General features: G+C 45.0%; 1 protein-coding gene across 2 annotated transcripts in view; it reads right to left on the reverse strand.

Annotated features, from left to right (window-relative positions):
* The window catches only part of KIAA0930 (KIAA0930 ortholog), a 145,037-nt gene that overhangs the window by 41,324 nt on the left and 87,278 nt on the right, over positions 1-16,435 (reverse strand). For both annotated transcript variants that reach the window (XM_044995299.1, XM_044995292.1), the window contains exon 2: positions 15,005-15,153. In XM_044995299.1, the coding sequence (XP_044851234.1) occupies positions 15,005-15,153 (149 nt within the window). The remainder of the gene's footprint in view (positions 1-15,004; positions 15,154-16,435) is intronic.

Here is a 16,435-nt window from a genome sequence, read left to right on the forward strand (position 1 = left end):
AATCACAAACGAGCTCCAGCATGGACTGAAGGGGAGACACTGGATCCGATTGCTGTATGGGGAGAAGAATCTGTGCAGGCCGAACTCCGATCAAAAAAAAGAAATGCAAATATATATGCCAAAATCGCACACGGCATGGTGGAGAGAGGCTACAGCAGGGACACACAGCAGTGCCACGAGAAAGTTAAGGAGCTCAGGCAAACGTACCAATAGACAAAGGAGGCAAACAATCGCTCTGGGTCAGAGCCCCATACATGCCGCTTCTATGATAAGCTACATGCCATTCTAGGGGGAACCCTACCACTATCCCACCACTGTCCTTGGCACCTGCAAGCGGGAGAAGTCTCACGCAACAAGGGGGACGATTTTGTGGATGAGGAAGAGGAGGAGGAGAATGTGCAGCAGGCAAGCAGAGAATCCATTCTCCTTGACAGCCAGGACCTTTTCATCACTCTGGAGCCAATGCCCTCCCAAGGCGGATTCCCCGACCCTGAAGACGGAGGAGGCACCTCTGGTGAGTGCACATTTGTAACTACACTACAGGGTTTAAAGGCGATTGTGTTTAATGTTTGATTTGCCCTGAAGACTTGGGATGCATTTGCGGTCAGTAGAGCTACTGGAAAAGTCTGTTAACGTGTCTGGGGATGGAGCGGGAATCCTCCAGGGACATCTCCATGAAGTTCTCCTGGAGGTACTCTGAAAGCCTTTGCAGAAAGTTTCTGCCTTATTTCGTCCTCCATGGTAGGACACTTTGCTACACCAAGCCAGTAGCAATTAGTCTGGAATCATTGCAGCACAAAGAATGGCAGTGAATGGTCCTGGGTTTTGGTCGCATTCAAGCAACATTTGGTCTATATCTTTCTGTGTCAGCTTCAGGAGAGTGATATTGTTCATGGTCACCTGGTTGAAATAGGGGAATTTTTGTAAGGGAATTGTAAAAGGACCCCATTCATGCTGGGCTGTTTGCGCTTGGCTAAAAGGGATCATCCCTGAGAATAGTCACGCGATGGGGGGGAAGGGTGAAGGGATCATCCCAGAGAATAGCCACGTGGTGGGGTAGAGATAGGGGTGTGCTGCTCATCTACCCGAAAACCGCTGCCCCGCCTTTTAAATGGCAGACCTAACCAGCATTGCTTGCTATGGGAAAGGAGAGCGCTGCAGTTTGAAACCGTTCTCACATGTTATGAAGGCAGAAGAAGCCAACCCCGCGTACCCTTTGGCTTACCATGACTGCCTGGAAACCGAATTCTGTTGCTCATCCATGTATGTGTCGTCACCATACTGGCAGGCACTCAATATAAAAGGCAAAATGCAACCTTGTACCTAAAGCACATGTGCTGTCTGCTGTGAATTGCTTGATTCACTGTGAAAGTCTCCCCCTTTTGTTCTCAGAAATGTATCTTAAATTCTACTCTCCCTTTTTATCCCCCCGCAGGTGCAAACGTTTCTACGCTCCGCCTATCATCTCCGTCCCAGAGGTTATCGCAGATTAGAAGGCGAAAAAAACCACACTCACGATGACATGTTTTCTGAGCTCATGCAGTCCTCCCACACTGATAGGGCACAGCTGAATGCATGTAGGCATACAGTGATAGAGGCCAGGAAAGCATTCAGTGACCACAATGAGAAGAGGCAGGAGGTGATGCTGAGGCTAATGGGGGAGCAAATGGACATGCTCAGGCATCTGGTGGAGCTGCAGGAAAGGCAACGAGAGCACAGGCCGCCACTGCATAACTACCTACACTCCTCCCCAAGTTCCATATCCTCCTCACCCAGACGCTCAAGAACGTGGGGGGGGAGGCAGTGATGAGCTGCCAAATTTTTAACAACGGGTTCCCTCCTCCCTCCAAAATTCTAACAACGTGTTCCCTCCTTCCCGCCCCCTCCGTGGGGGGGGGTCGTGCCCCATCCAACCCCTCATGTTCCTTAACACCCTCCCCCGGGACCCCGACCCATCCCCCCCTTCCCTGTCCCCTGACTGCCCCTTGCCGCCCCACCCAACCCCTCCTCTCATTCTCAATGGCCCCCCAGAACCCCTACCCCATACAACTACCCCTTCTCTCTGTCCCTGAGTGCCCCCACCACCTCATCCAACCCTGCTCTTTCCTGACTGCTCCCCGGAACCCTTGCCCCCATTCAATCCCCCTGTTCCCTGCCCTCTGACTGCCCTGACCCCTATCCACCCCCCACAACCCACCCCCTCCCTGCCCCCTTACCACACTGCCTGGGGACCGGGTCCACTCTGCCAGGACCACGACCGGCGCCACGGGGCCCGACTCCCCGGGCCGGCCCGACTCGCCGAGCCGCTCGGCCCGACGCCCGGGGCGGGGCTGACTCCCGGGGCGGGGCCGACTCCCCGGGCCGGGCCGGCACCAGGGCCCGGCCGCTCGGCCCGACTCCCCGGGCCGGGCCGGCACCGGGGCCCGGCCGCTCGGCCCGACTCCCCGGGCCAGGCCGGCACCGGGGCCCGCTCGGCCCGACTCCCCGGGCCGGCACCGGGGCCCGGCCGCTCGGCGGCAGCCGCGGGGCCCGACTCCCCGGCCGGCGCTGGGCTGGAGGGAGCCACGGTCTGGGACCGGGAGCTGCTGAGCCAGCCGCACCTCCCCTCCCCCTCCGCGCCCCAGCTTACCTGCTGGCTGCCTCCATGCTGCTTGTTCAGGCTTCCCGCGAACATCTGATTCGCGGGAAGCAGGGGAGAGGGAGGAGAAGGGGGCGGAGCAGGAGAGGAGTGGGCGGGAACTTTTGTTAAATTTAGCAGCCCTTAACAAGCGGTTCTAAAATGGCTGCTAAAATTTAACAACGGGTTCCCGCGAACCCGTGCGAACCCGCTGCAGCTCACCCCTGGGGGGAGGGGGCGGCGGCTCTGGGCACCCAGCCACTCCACTCCAGAGGATGGCCCAAGCAACAGAAGGCTGTTTTGATTTGTAGTGTGGCTACAATAAGCAATGTGGCCTTGTCCTTCCCTCCTCCCCCACCCCACCCAGGCTACCTTGTCAGTTATCTCACTTTTTTTAAATTAATAAAGACGGAATGCATGGTTTCAAAACAATAGTGATTTATTTCCTTTGCCAGATGTGATCAAAGCGGGGAGGGTGGTTGGCTTATTTTGGCTTGAATTAAAAATCAACAGAGGCGGCAGGTTCGCATCAAGGAGAAATATACACAATTGTCACACTATAGCCTGGCCAGTCATGAAACTGGTTTTCGAAGCCTCTCTGATGTGCAGCGTGCTTAGCTGTACTCTTCTAATTGCCCTGGTGTCTGGCTGCTCAAAATTGGCCACTAGGCGATTTGCCTCAACCTCCCACCCCACCATAAACATCTCCCCCTTACTCTCACAGATATTATGGAGCACACAGCAAGCAGCAATAACAATGGAATATTGGTTGCACTGAAGTCTAACCTAGTCAGCAAACAGCGCCAGCAAGCTTTTAAACATCCAAAGGCACATTCTACCACCATTCTGCATTTGCTCAGCCTATAGCTGAACTGCTCCTTACTACTGTCCAGGCTGCCTGTGTATGGCTTCATGACCCATAGGAGCAAGGGGTAAGCTGGGTCTCCCAGGATAATTATTGGCATTTCAACATCCCCAACAGTAATTTTTTGGTCTGGGAAGTAAGTCCCTTCTTGCAGCTGTTCAAACAGTCCTAAAGATGCGAGCAACATGCACCTTTCCCGGCCATCTCATGTTGATGTCAGTGAAACGTCCCTTGTGATCCACCAGTGCTTGCAGCACCATTGAGAAGTACCCCTTGTGGTTTACGTACTGGTTGGCAAGGTAGTCTGGTGCCAAGAAAGGGATATGCATACCGTCTATTGCCTCACCACAGTTAGGGAACCCCATTCAGCAAAGCCATCCACTATGACCTGCACATTTCCCAGAGTCACTACCCTTGCTAGCAGAAGATTAGTGATTGCCTTGGCTACTTGGATCACAACAGCCCCCACAGTAGATTTGTCCACTCCAAATTGATTCCCGACTGACCGGTAGCAGTCAGGCTTTGCAAGTTTCCGCAGAGCTATTGCTACTCACTTCTCAACTGTCAGGGCAGCTCTCCTCTTGGTATTCCTGCGCTTCTGGGCGGGGGAAATCAACTCAAAGTTCCAGGAAAGTAGCCTTATGCATGTGAAAGTTTCGCAGCCACTGGGAATCATCCCATACCCACAACACTATGCGGTCCCACCAGTCTGTGCTCGTTTGCTGGGCCCAGAATCGGTGTTCCACTGTATCAACCTGCCCCACTGCTGCCATGATGTCCCAATTGCCCCATCCCATGCTATCAGGAACATGTGTGTCCATGTCCTCCTCACAATCGTCCTCATGCTGGCGGCCCCTAGCCAGGTTCTGCACATAGTGCAGGATAACGCGGGAGGTGTTTACTATGCTCACAACAGCAGCGGTGAGCTGAGCAGGCTTCATGCTTGCCATGCTATGGCGTCTGCATGGGTAACCCAGTAAAAAAGGTGCAAAATGATTGCCTGCTGTGGCTTTCATGGAGGGAGGGAGGGAGGGAGGGAGGGGAGACTGATGACATGTACCCCAAACCACCCGCGACAATGTTTTTGCCCCATCAGACATAGGGAGCTTAACCCAGAATTCCAATGGGCAGCGGAGACTGCAGGGACTCTGGGATAGTTACCCACAGTGCACTGCTCCATGAGTTGATGCTAGCCATGGTATTGAGAACGCGCTCTGCTGACTTGATGCACTTAGTGGGGACATACACAATCGACTGTATAAAATTGCTTTCTAAAGATTGACTTCTATAAAATCGACCAAATTTCATAGTGTAGACATACGCTAAGATGCCTTCTACTTCCCAGAGTCACCAGTCCAAAACTACTGTTTGCTACTTTCTTTCTGACACTCACCAGCAAACATGAATTGTAAGACTATATGGCATCTTCCACCTTGGTTTCCTTTCTTTCCAAAGTCAATTGCTTTCAAAGCTATTTTTAATATGAAGCTAAAACACAAAACAAATGAATTCAGGAAATTATTTCTGGTTTTGGTGGATCCAAGTTACAGACAACTAAGACTTAAATTACACACACTTATTTTCAGGATCTGAAGGTCTGTAATTATAGGGATCAGACTGCCATGTTTGGAGCAACAATAAGAGTCTAGAGATGAGAAAACTGAATAAAGCTAGTAGGATAGCTAGAAGTTAAATATTTACTTCTACTTAGTTTAATTGAAATTATATATAGAAGAAAAAAGGAAGAATTCCAGTTCTGTCTCATTCTAAAGAAACTGCACTTCCACAAACTCTGAAGGAGATTCCCAGTTACAAGCACTGCATTACAGGAACAAACTCTCAATGGCTGGTTTAACCAGAGGGCATGGTGCTGCTGTTAACTGCCTGTGGAACATCATTAGCTTATAAATTCTCTTTTTTACAGGTATAATCTGCCATTCCAGTGCCACAGAAACAAGGCAGGAGTCTTCTCAAATAGACAGAGAGCCAACCAAATCTGTAGGCCACTAAAGAAAAGATGCAGAATTTTTTGTGCACACACACACGAGAACAAAAATTAGCTACATGAAATAATAGTATCCGATTTACTCTTCTGATGGCAGTAAAGGCCACAGCAGACACTATGTTAGATACAAGAAAATGAAGACCTAATAGTAATTTATCCTAATGACAAGGGCACACAGCAGTCCAAAGAAGATGCATATTCTGTGGTAGTACTGTATAATCGACCATAAAGACACCTTTGGCAAAAATGACACCTGGGAAAAAAAAAAGGTAGTGATCAGCGCATAAGATTAAATCCCGCTTTGTCCTTGAACTTCTATTCAAAGACTGACAAAGCAAACGCCTGCACTTTGTGTGGAGCAGGAATGCACCCTTCTCCCAAACCATTCTTAAGTGAGTTTATGGGTGAAATCCTGGCCCCACTGACTTCAGTGGGAGTTTTGCCATTACCATCAATGGGGCCATGATTTCACTCTATGGATTGGCAGCTAGTTTATTTTCTCAGAAAGGTTCTACATAATGTAAGAGTCTAACAAACTAAGCTCCTGAGGTGGGGGAGATGCAAGCTATATTAGAAAAAAAATACCCCAAAGAATCTAGCTAGAGATTTATTTTCTTAATTTATACCTCATTAGTCAGGAGTCGGACACACCACTGAAACACTAGAGACTGAAGGTGCATCTACTCTGCAATGCAAGACCCGTGGCTCACTTGGAATGGGGCTAGAGAGAAGTCCTGGTCCAAAATCACTAAACACTTTTGAAAATCTCAGGGTATGTCTCCACAGCAATTGAACACTCATGGCTGGCCCGGCCCAGCTGACTTGGGCTTGCAGGGATTGTACTATGGGGCTAAAAACTGCTGTGTAGACGTTTGGCCTCGGGCTGGAGCCTAGGGCCTGGGACCCCTCCCATACCAGGTCTCAGAGCCCAGGCTCTAGCCCGCGTCCAAATGTCTACACAGCAATTTTGTAGCCCTATCGATCAAGCCCAGAGAGCCCAAGTCACCTGACCCGTGCCAGCCCTGGGTGTTCAATTGCTGTGCAGATATACCCTGAGGTTTTCAAGAGTGACTAGTGATTTTGGACCCAGGACTATTCCCTAGCCCCATTCCCAAGTCAGTGGAGCCCCTCCATACACTCTTCTTTCTACTCCTCCACATACTCTGGGAAGTTATTTGGAGAGGAAGCTGTTCTATAGCTCAGCTCAGCTGGCATAATTTACAAAAGTGAAGCCTTGGAGGACATGCAGGACTTCAAAAAGGCCCTGTTTAAGACAGCTGCATTAGTCAAAATAGTATTAGGCTCAGGAAAGCCCCTTTCTTATTGCAAACTGTTGCTCACATAGAGGGATATTTCCATATCTTGCCTCCCAGCCTGATGGGTAAGGGGGGAGAGGGAGAGAGAGAGAGAACTTCACTGGTTTCTGCCTCTCTTTCCCCTCACACATTTTATCTTGTCTGTCTAGACACTACTGCAATGCAAATAATAGATAAGTGAGAAGCTAGAGAGGAACGTGCCCCAAAATCTGAGAGCTCTGAATGTCCAGTGATGCCTGATCAACATGTGGGGGGGGGGGGGAAGAAACACCTTAGAGATTAGAAGATACTGATGGCACAGAAATGGTCTTTCTGATGCATAGTTTTGGCACTGAGAAAGCTGTTGTGCTTGTTGCAAAATAAGAAGTGTGTTTTAACTGCTTTGGGAAATGGAACCATTATTTCCTGCATAGGATTGAAGAGATTGTGATCAGCATGAGAAAGAAGAAGAATTAATGCATTTAAGATGCTGACTAACTGTTCTTAGCTCCTGTCTTATGCCAGTATTCTGAAAACAGTAACATCTTTCATTCATTGATTCAGTCCCTCAATGGTCTGGGTTTCAGCCTCTATAAATTTGCTAAATTGTTGTTCCTATTCTTGTACATATCTGCTAATTTAAGCATTAGCCAAGTGTGGTCAAGTCCATGTGGTGACCAATGTATTCACATAGGTGTGTCATTGACAAAAACATTTATCCTAGATTTTTACTCTGTTAGAACTGTTCAATAAACAATTCCTAGTGAGTGTAAAGATCAGCATATTTTATCCTCAGAGCAGCAGGGCACACACAGACTATAGCAATGGATTGTCCATTATGAGTGCAATTCCTTAGCCTTACTGGACTCATTCATACAGGGGTAAATATCTGAAATGGCAAATGGAATGCCTAAAATTGACATAATGTAGGAAATTATGCTATAGAAGTAACTGATGCATTAGAGCAGTGAGACTCGGGCTGAGGCTCAGGAGTTGCAAGTGGTTCTTTAATGTGTGTCCTGCAGCTCTTTGCTGCACATGATATTAAGACACTGTGTGATTTTATTATTAACCAATCTAAGTTAGTAAAAACATCCTGATTGGTTAATAACATATTAACCAATTGTAGAATACTTAAGTCAGTCATCTCTCTCTCTCTCTCTAATATATATATATATATATTGGGGTAATGTTGATTGCTAGTTCAGCTCCTGAATCACTGATGTCTGAGTACCACTGCATTAAAGAGAGATGGAGGAAGTGAGATTGGAATAAGTTAATAAACTACTGTATCTCAAATTATAATTGCCCAATCGGAAAATATTTATAATGGGTGACTGAATAAAAAGCATGGAATACAAAACTGGACTGGTAAATGGACTAGATTTAAGATTTTCTGCCCTGAGCATTTTGCTGTCATTGACATTAGAGCCTTAATTATGATATTCAAAAGCTCTGATTTGGTTGCATAAATTATATACAAGACAGATATGTTTCTGGCCTCAAAAGAGACATTTTCATACCTGCAATTGTTAAGTAGTTGACACCCCATCATGTAACTCACTGACTTAGTACACTGATCTTTCTTCAGTGCATTTTGGTTCTTGAGAAGTGGACTGATGAAATTGTCCGAGGGCTTCATCAAGTAGTTGCTGAACCGACGAGGGGGGATGCCATTTTAGATCTGATTTTGGTAAGTAACAAGGACCTTGTTGAGGAAATAGTTGTAGGGGACAACCTTGGCTCGAGTGATCATGAGTTAATTCGTTTCAAAATAAATGGAAGGATAAACAAAATTGCATCTGAGACTAAGGTTTACGATTTCAAAAGGGCTAACTTTACTAAATTGAGGCAACTATGTAGGGAAGTGGATTGGACTAACATATTTAGGGATCTAAAGACGGAAGATGCCTGGGGTTATTTCAGGTTGAAGTTGCAGGAGCTGTCAGAGGCATGTATCCCGAGAAAGGGAAACCGGTTCGTAGGTAGCAGTTTTAGACCGAGCTGGATGAGCAAGCGTCTTAGAGGAGTGATTAAGAAAAAACAGAAAGCGTACAAGGAGTGGAAAATGGGAGGGATCAGCAAAGAAACCTACCTTATTGAGGTCAGAGGGTGTAGGGAAGCAGTGAGAAAGGCAAAGAGCCGGGTGGAGATGGACCTAGCGAAGGGGATTAAAACCAATAGCAAAAGGTTTTTTAGCCATATAAATAGGAAGAAAACCAAGAAGGAAGAAGTGGGACCGCTTAAAACTTTAAACGGAGTGGAGATTAGGGATAATCTTGGCATGGCACAATATCTGAACGAATATTTTGCCTCGGTCTTTAATGAGGCTAATGAAGGGCTAAGGAATAGTGATAGAGGGACTGATGGGAATGAAGATATGGGGGTAGACATTACGGTATCTGAGGTAGAAGCCAAACTTGAACAGCTTAACGGAAGTAAATCGGGGGGCCCGGATAATCTTCATCCTAGAATATTAAGGGAATTGGCGAGTGAAATAGCAAGCCCGTTAGCGATGATTTTTAATAAATCTCTAAACTCGGGGGTTGTACCGTTTGACTGGAGATTAGCTAATATAGTTCCTATATTCAAGAAGGGGAAAAAAAGTGACCCGGGTAACTACAGGCCTGCTAGTTTAACATCTGTAGTATGCAAAGTCATGGAAAAAATTTTAAAGGAGAGAGTGGTTACGGACCTTGAGGCCGATGGCAACTGGGACAAATTACAGCATGGTTTTACGAAAGGTAGATCGTGCCAAACCAACCTGATCTCCTTCTTTGAGAAAGTAACAGATTTTTTAGACAAGGGAAATGCGGTGGATCTAATATATCTTGATTTCAGTAAGGCGTTTGATACGGTACCGCATGAGGAATTACTGGTTAAATTGGAAAAGATGGGGATCGAAATGAAAATCCAGAGGTGGATAAGGAGCTGGTTAAAGGGGAGACTGCAGAGGGTCGTATTGAAGGGTGATCTGTTGGGTTGGAGGGGGGTTACCAGTGGAGTTCCTCAAGGTTCGGTTTTGGGTCCGATTTTATTCAATCTATTTATCGCCGACCTCGGAACCAAAAGTAGGAGTGGGCTGATAAAGTTTGCAGATGACACAAAGTTGGGAGGTATTGCCAATTCGGAAAAGGATCAGGATATCCTCCAGGGAGATTTGGATGACCTTGTAAACTGGAGTATTAGTAACAGGATGAAATACAATAGTGAAAAGTGTAAGGTTATGCATTTAGGGATGACTAACAAGAATTTTAGTTATAAGCTGGGGACGCACCAGTTGGAAGTAACGGAGGAGGAGAAGGACCTAGAAGTCCTGGTTGATCGTAGGATGACTATGAGTAGGCAATGTGATGTGGCCGCTAAAAAAGCTAATGCGGTCTTGGGATGCATTAGGTGAGGTATTTCTAGTAGAGATAAGGAGGTGCTAGTCCCGTTATATAAGGCGTTGGTGAGACCTCATTTGGAGTATTGTGTGCTGTTTTGGTCTCCCATGTTTAAGAAGGATGAATTCAAACTGGAACGGGTACAAAGAAGGGCCACTAGAATGATCCGAGGAATGGAAAGCCTGTCGTATGAAAGGAGACTTGAGGAGCTCGGTTTGTTTTCCTTAACCAAAAGAAGGATAAGAGGAGATATGATTGCACTCTTTAAATATATCAGAGGGATAAACACCAGGGAAGGAGAGGAATTATTTCAGCTCAGTGCTAATGTGGACACGAGGACAAACGGATATAAATTGTCAGTCAGGAAATTTAGGCTTGAAATTAGACGAAGGTTTCTAACCATCAGAGGAGTGCAATTCTGGAACAGCCTACCGAGGGAAACAGTGGGGGTGAAGGACCTCCATGACTTTAAGATTAAGCTAGATAAGTTTATGGAGGGGGATGGTATGATAGGATAACGAGTTTAGTCAATAGGTCAATAACATGCCACAATGGTAATTAGTACAAAGGGTCAATGATAGGATATTGTTAGCCTTTTTCCAGAGGGTCTGGCTGGAGAGTCTTGCCCGCATGCTCGGGGTTCAGCTGATCGCCATATTTGGGGTCGGGAAGGAATTTTCCTCCAGGGTAGATTGACAGTGGCCCTGGAGGTTTTTCGCCTTCCTCCGAAGCATGGGGCAGGGGTCGCTTGCTGGTGGATTATCTGCTACTAGAAGTCTTTAAATCATGATTTGGAGCATTCAACAGCAGAGTCAAGGGAGAGAATTATTTCAGGAGTGGGTGGATCGGCTTATGTGGCCTGCATCTTGCAGGAGGTCAGACTAGATGATCATAATGGTCCCTTCTGATCTTGAATTCTATGATTCTATGATTCATACAGCCTGGCAGATGGTGGGTGAAATTTTCCACAGTGAACAAGGGATTTAGACACACAACTCTTGTGAATTTCATTGGAAATTCATGTGCCTAAACCCCATTTGGCTTTAAAAATCTCAACCAACCTGTCTCCCACAACAGCCAATACTTGGTACTTGAAAGGGAGCTAGTACAAAGATAGCACTCAAATTCTGGAGGCCCATTAGTTTATAATCCATGGGCTACATTTCTCTCTATTTCTGAAGATGGAGCACCAACGCTGGTAACTTTTATGCCTTCAGGAAGATTAGCTGTTTGGGCAACTAAATTACATCTAATTGGCAGTGACTCCAACACCATTTATTTATTCAAATTTATGCCAACCAAGAGAGCACCCACCTCCAGGTCTGGGCACCCTTGACAAGCTCAATACATACAATAAAAGTATTAGTCCAGGGGTCGGCAACCTTTCAGAAGTGGTGTGCTGAGTCTTCAGTTAGTCACTCTAATTTAAGGTTTTGCGTGCCAGTAATACATTTTAACGTTTTTAGAAGGTCTCTTTCTATAAGTCTATAATATATAACTAAACTATTGTTAAGGTTTTTTAAATGTTTAAGAAGCTTCATTTAAAATAAAATTAAAATGCAGAGTCCCCCCGGACCGGTGGCCAGGACCCGAGCAGTGTGAGTGCCACTGAAAGTCAGCTTGCGTGCCGCCTTCGGCACCCGTACCATAGGTTGCCTACCCCTGTATTAGTCCTCCTCAGTCCTACCAGAGATGTGGTGTACATTCCACATGGCAAAGAAGAATTCAAAGGCCAATGGGTTAATACAATCTGGCACTGATGACATACTGCCACTTCAGGTTTTACTTTGGTCTCTTCCTTGGTGAGTTGCCAAGAAAGCCATGCTATGATTTCCCTTAATACCCTGAGATCACAATTTCCCTACTGTCTTATATAGAAAAATCAGAGCTGTCTGTAAATGCATCAAAATGTAATTCTTTAAAAATGTCTATTGCAGGGAGCAGTGGTAGAGAGATTGTACCGTTAACGTAAGCCATTATACTTCTTAAACCAAGGGCATGATTCCATTTATACTAAGGCCTCTTTACATCACTCCTGCAGTAAAAAAGGGGTTTTAATGTAAATGAGGATCACGTCTTAAATTTTCACTATATTATACCGGCTGGTGTAGGACGGAGTGTGAAGTGAGGGTTTTGTTTTTTTTCTTTCTGATCTTGACATAATGGAGTATGAACAACTGAGAGTCAGAGGGTTCCCCCTTAAACCCCTAACACTCTGTTAAATATGAAAAAAGGTTTGTTCTAAGTTACCCTGATTTCTCTGGTCATGATAGATGGGTCCTGTGATTTTAGCTACAGAGATTCTGAAGACTAAAGGCTTAGAAACTTGATACGATGCACTCTTGCCATAAATAAAAAAGAAAAGCTGTTACTTAAGAGTCTAATTCTCTTTCCTGGCATAGAATCATAGAGTTGTAGGACTGGAAGGGACCTCAAGAGGTCATCTAGTCTAGTCCCCTGCACTCATGGCAGGACTAAGTATTATCTAGACCATCCCTGACAGGTGTTTGTCTAACCTGCTCTTAAAAATCTCCAATGACAGAGATTCCACAACCTCCCTAGGCAATCAACATCTTAGATTGAACACCATGAGTAAGTCCCCAGGATTAGAGAAATAAATTCTGTCCTGACATGGGCCCTAACAAGAACTTATTGTGTAGATATAGACACACAGACACACAGACACGGTAAAAAAGAGTGGAATGGGCCTGTTTTCAAGAGAGTCAATTGGAAGTGGGCAGATTTAAAAGGTAGTTTAAAATGTGATTGACGTTGAAATCCCAATCTTTTGTCTAGTTCTCCCTCGCCTTTACATATCCAAATAAATAAGAGGCACTTTTACAGTCCCAGCGATGGCAATCAGGGACTGCAGACATTTGTCTTTCACAAGATAGTTGACAAAGCTGCAAAGTCAAACTAAAACCAGACCAACCATAAATCAAGATTTAAAAGTAACAGATTAATGTTTCACTTCACAAGACAGGTTCAATAACCCCAAATAAGAAGCAGTTGAAACTGCCAAGCAACGCAAACCCTCATTTCAAACAGGAGCCTACAGGACAATTTTGAAAAGAACTCGTAAAATATGTGAGCCCACAAGACCTTCTAAAGTACTGCAATATCCTCAAGAGGAAACCGCCTAATTCTCAAAGCTTGACCCAGGCACAGTATTGAAGCATACAATGTGCCTTTGCTCAGTGTGCCAGGCTGCTGCACACACAAGTTCTTATTTCCCACTTCAACCATTGTGGCAGGCAGTTCACTAAGGCTGAATTTGAGACAAGGACTTCTACTTATGAAAAAGCCTCACAGATGAGAAATATTTATGACTGCATTTATGCTTGGGGCTTCATTTAGCCTGATATAAGCAAGAGGTTATTTGATCTCCTAATCCCTATAGGAAAGACGAATAATTTCAAAGCTTTAGGAATCAGAAATTAGCTAAGTGTATATATGTGAATGAAACTGTTCAAGTGGACAAGCATTAAAGTGATTCTTCTTTCCCAGTGGGAAGAATAAGAGGTCAATAGACCCACATTTTTACCAGGCTAAATGAAGCCACAATCTTGTGTTATGCGGGATAGTAATACAGCTGTGGAATTTCAAGGGGTCAGGCAAGGGTCATTTATTAAAGCATAGCTTTCCTCCAGGAGCTCCAAAGCTCCAAAATACCCTGTTCTAAGTCTTCAGTGAAGACTAGTAGACATCACTTGAATCAGTAACTATTGTTCACTTGAGATGCTGAACTTAGGGTCTCTTTTTTGTCTAGTAGCTCCATTGATTGGCGACACTTAACCCCTCTTCCCCCCCATCTTCAAAAATTAGAAAAAAAAAGTCCCAAGATGCCCTCTGGCCAAAATTCTCTCTCTCAACAAATAGGTTTTGATGACTGAGGTTCTGTCTACTAGTTGCTTCTATATCACCTCATCACCCCTTTATATGAGTTCCTAAGGTTGTGCGTAAGTTATTGCCGAGTGTCTAATGGGTGCAATATTGGATTGTCCTGGTACGTATGGATGCATCAAACCAGCACTACTTTGGTGGCTGGCTCTCTCTCCCCTTCTGCAGTAGTTAAACTTTCATTAAAATATATATATATATATATATATATATATATATATATATATATAATTTTTCTGCTCCTTATAGTTGCAAAAAATGAACCTTCTGGATGTGGACCAACACAGTGCTGTTTTCCTGAGTCTGCAGACTGACAGACACAATAGCTCCACCGGAAATGTGAACTGCATTCACTCATCTCATTGGGGTGTTAACACTGAAGCCTACTGATGCCATTATTGAAATCCATGTTAACAACTACAATATTTCACTGCAGGCCAATTTCACATTAACTTTTGTTGTGGGCAGAGCTTGATTTTTTCCAAGCCTTAATTTACAATATCCCTGCAGTACTTCAGACAAGTAAGGCACAGCAAAAGGCCAAATTCTGTGCTAAATGGGTAAAAAATATTTTCCAGGCTACAATATACAGTAGAACATCAGAGTTACAAACACCTTGGGAATGGAGGTTGTTCGTAACTCTGAAACGTTTGCAACTTTGAACAAAACGTTATGGTTGGTCTTTCAAAAGTTTACAACTGAACATTAAGTTAATACAGCCTTTGAAACTGTACTATGCAGAAAAAAATGCTGCTTTTCCTTTATTTATTTTTAGTAGTTTACATTTAATGCAGTACTGTACAGTATTTGCTTTTTTTTCTTCTTCCTTTGTCTCTGCTGCTGCCTGACTGCACACTTCCAGTTCCAAATGAGCTGTGTGGTTGACAAGTCTGTTCGTAACTCTGGTGTTCATAACTCTGAGTTCTGTTCACTCACCTTCTTTCCCTCTGTGCTATCACCACTAACATAGGATAGCTTTCGGCGGACATAGAAGAGCATATCATCCTGCCGGGGGGCCAATTTCTCCATGAAATAAGTAGAAAACATCCAAGTCCAGAACACAATGCGATCATCTTTGAAACAACCTAAGGGGAATAAAACAGGAGAATTAAGAACAGTAGAAGACATCCTGTCACATTTGATTTTACTTAATACAATAGACAGCATGACTTTGAGTGTTGTGGGACCAAACATGATCCTACTGAAGGATTAGTTGTATGGCTTAAGGTAACATGTTTAACTCTTGCGTGACATCCACGCTAGACAATATGTTTATGGCCAGGTGCTTAGCTTGTGTAAGTTGGCACAGCTCTAATGAGAATACAGATAGACAACACTTTACACCAGCTGAGGATCTGACCCTTAAAGTTTTTCTCTATTTTTACCAGCTGCTCTGGTGGTGTCATTGGAAAAGACAGGGCCAATGCACCAATCTAGAAGACATTAGAGAAGCACAGAAGGAAGTTAATTTCAAATGCGGCTAACACCACCATTTGCCAGAGTTTATTACTTAAATCTGCCAGCTTGCAATAGCCTTACCGTATGTTGGCAGGGGAGTGTGGTAAGCACTGTAGAAAGTGAATTATGTAATTATCTTTCCTTAGCCAATTCGTATTAATGATGCCATACCTTGAAGGCAAGATATAAAACTGACCAACCCTTCCCCCAAAATACCCAACCGACCAAAGAGCTTAGAAGGTTTTCATGTCAAACCAAGAAGTCTAATTAAGTTACATGGGAAATCAACTTTTCCTTGAGTGGGGATAAGGAGGGTGGGAGATGAAGGGCAGCAAAGTCCTCTTGAATGCAGAAACAAGAACTGCTAATGACACCAGACTTTGAAGTCTCTTGTTCCTGCTAGTTCTGATGCCACAGAAGTGGCAGAGGAGGAGTCGGCTGGAGGAAAGCAGCAGCATGAGACTCAGTCTCTCAGATCTCACTGGGAGAAGGAGTCACAGCAGAAGTTGACTTACACTTTTGTGAAGCTATTTACATAGTTAAATACAGTAAAAGGGCAAAGATACTGCAAAGAGCCCCTTTGCAGCCCCACAGGAACCAGTTGCTATTGGAGTCCTTGCCTAGCCAGATCTTGGAGCACAGAGAGGGAAACAGATGCTGCATCCTCTCATATGGTGGCTGGTAGTGAGGCACCTGTGCTTCTCCAGCACTCCTTGGAGCTACCAGAGGGCCTAGTGGGTGAGTGAATTGTGGTTCTCTATCACTTCCATCCGCCCTCAAAAGGTGGCACCCCGTTAATGTGCCACAGTCCAGCTTCTTAACTGCTTTGTGGTCCTCTGCACTGAAAGACACTCTATCAAGTGTTGTTACTGGTTCATAGCAAAGAAACAAAAATACCTGAAGTGGATA

This window comes from Mauremys mutica, chromosome 1 (genome assembly GCF_020497125.1).
Source record: "Mauremys mutica isolate MM-2020 ecotype Southern chromosome 1, ASM2049712v1, whole genome shotgun sequence".
NCBI classification, from domain to species: Eukaryota; Metazoa; Chordata; order Testudines; family Geoemydidae; genus Mauremys; species Mauremys mutica.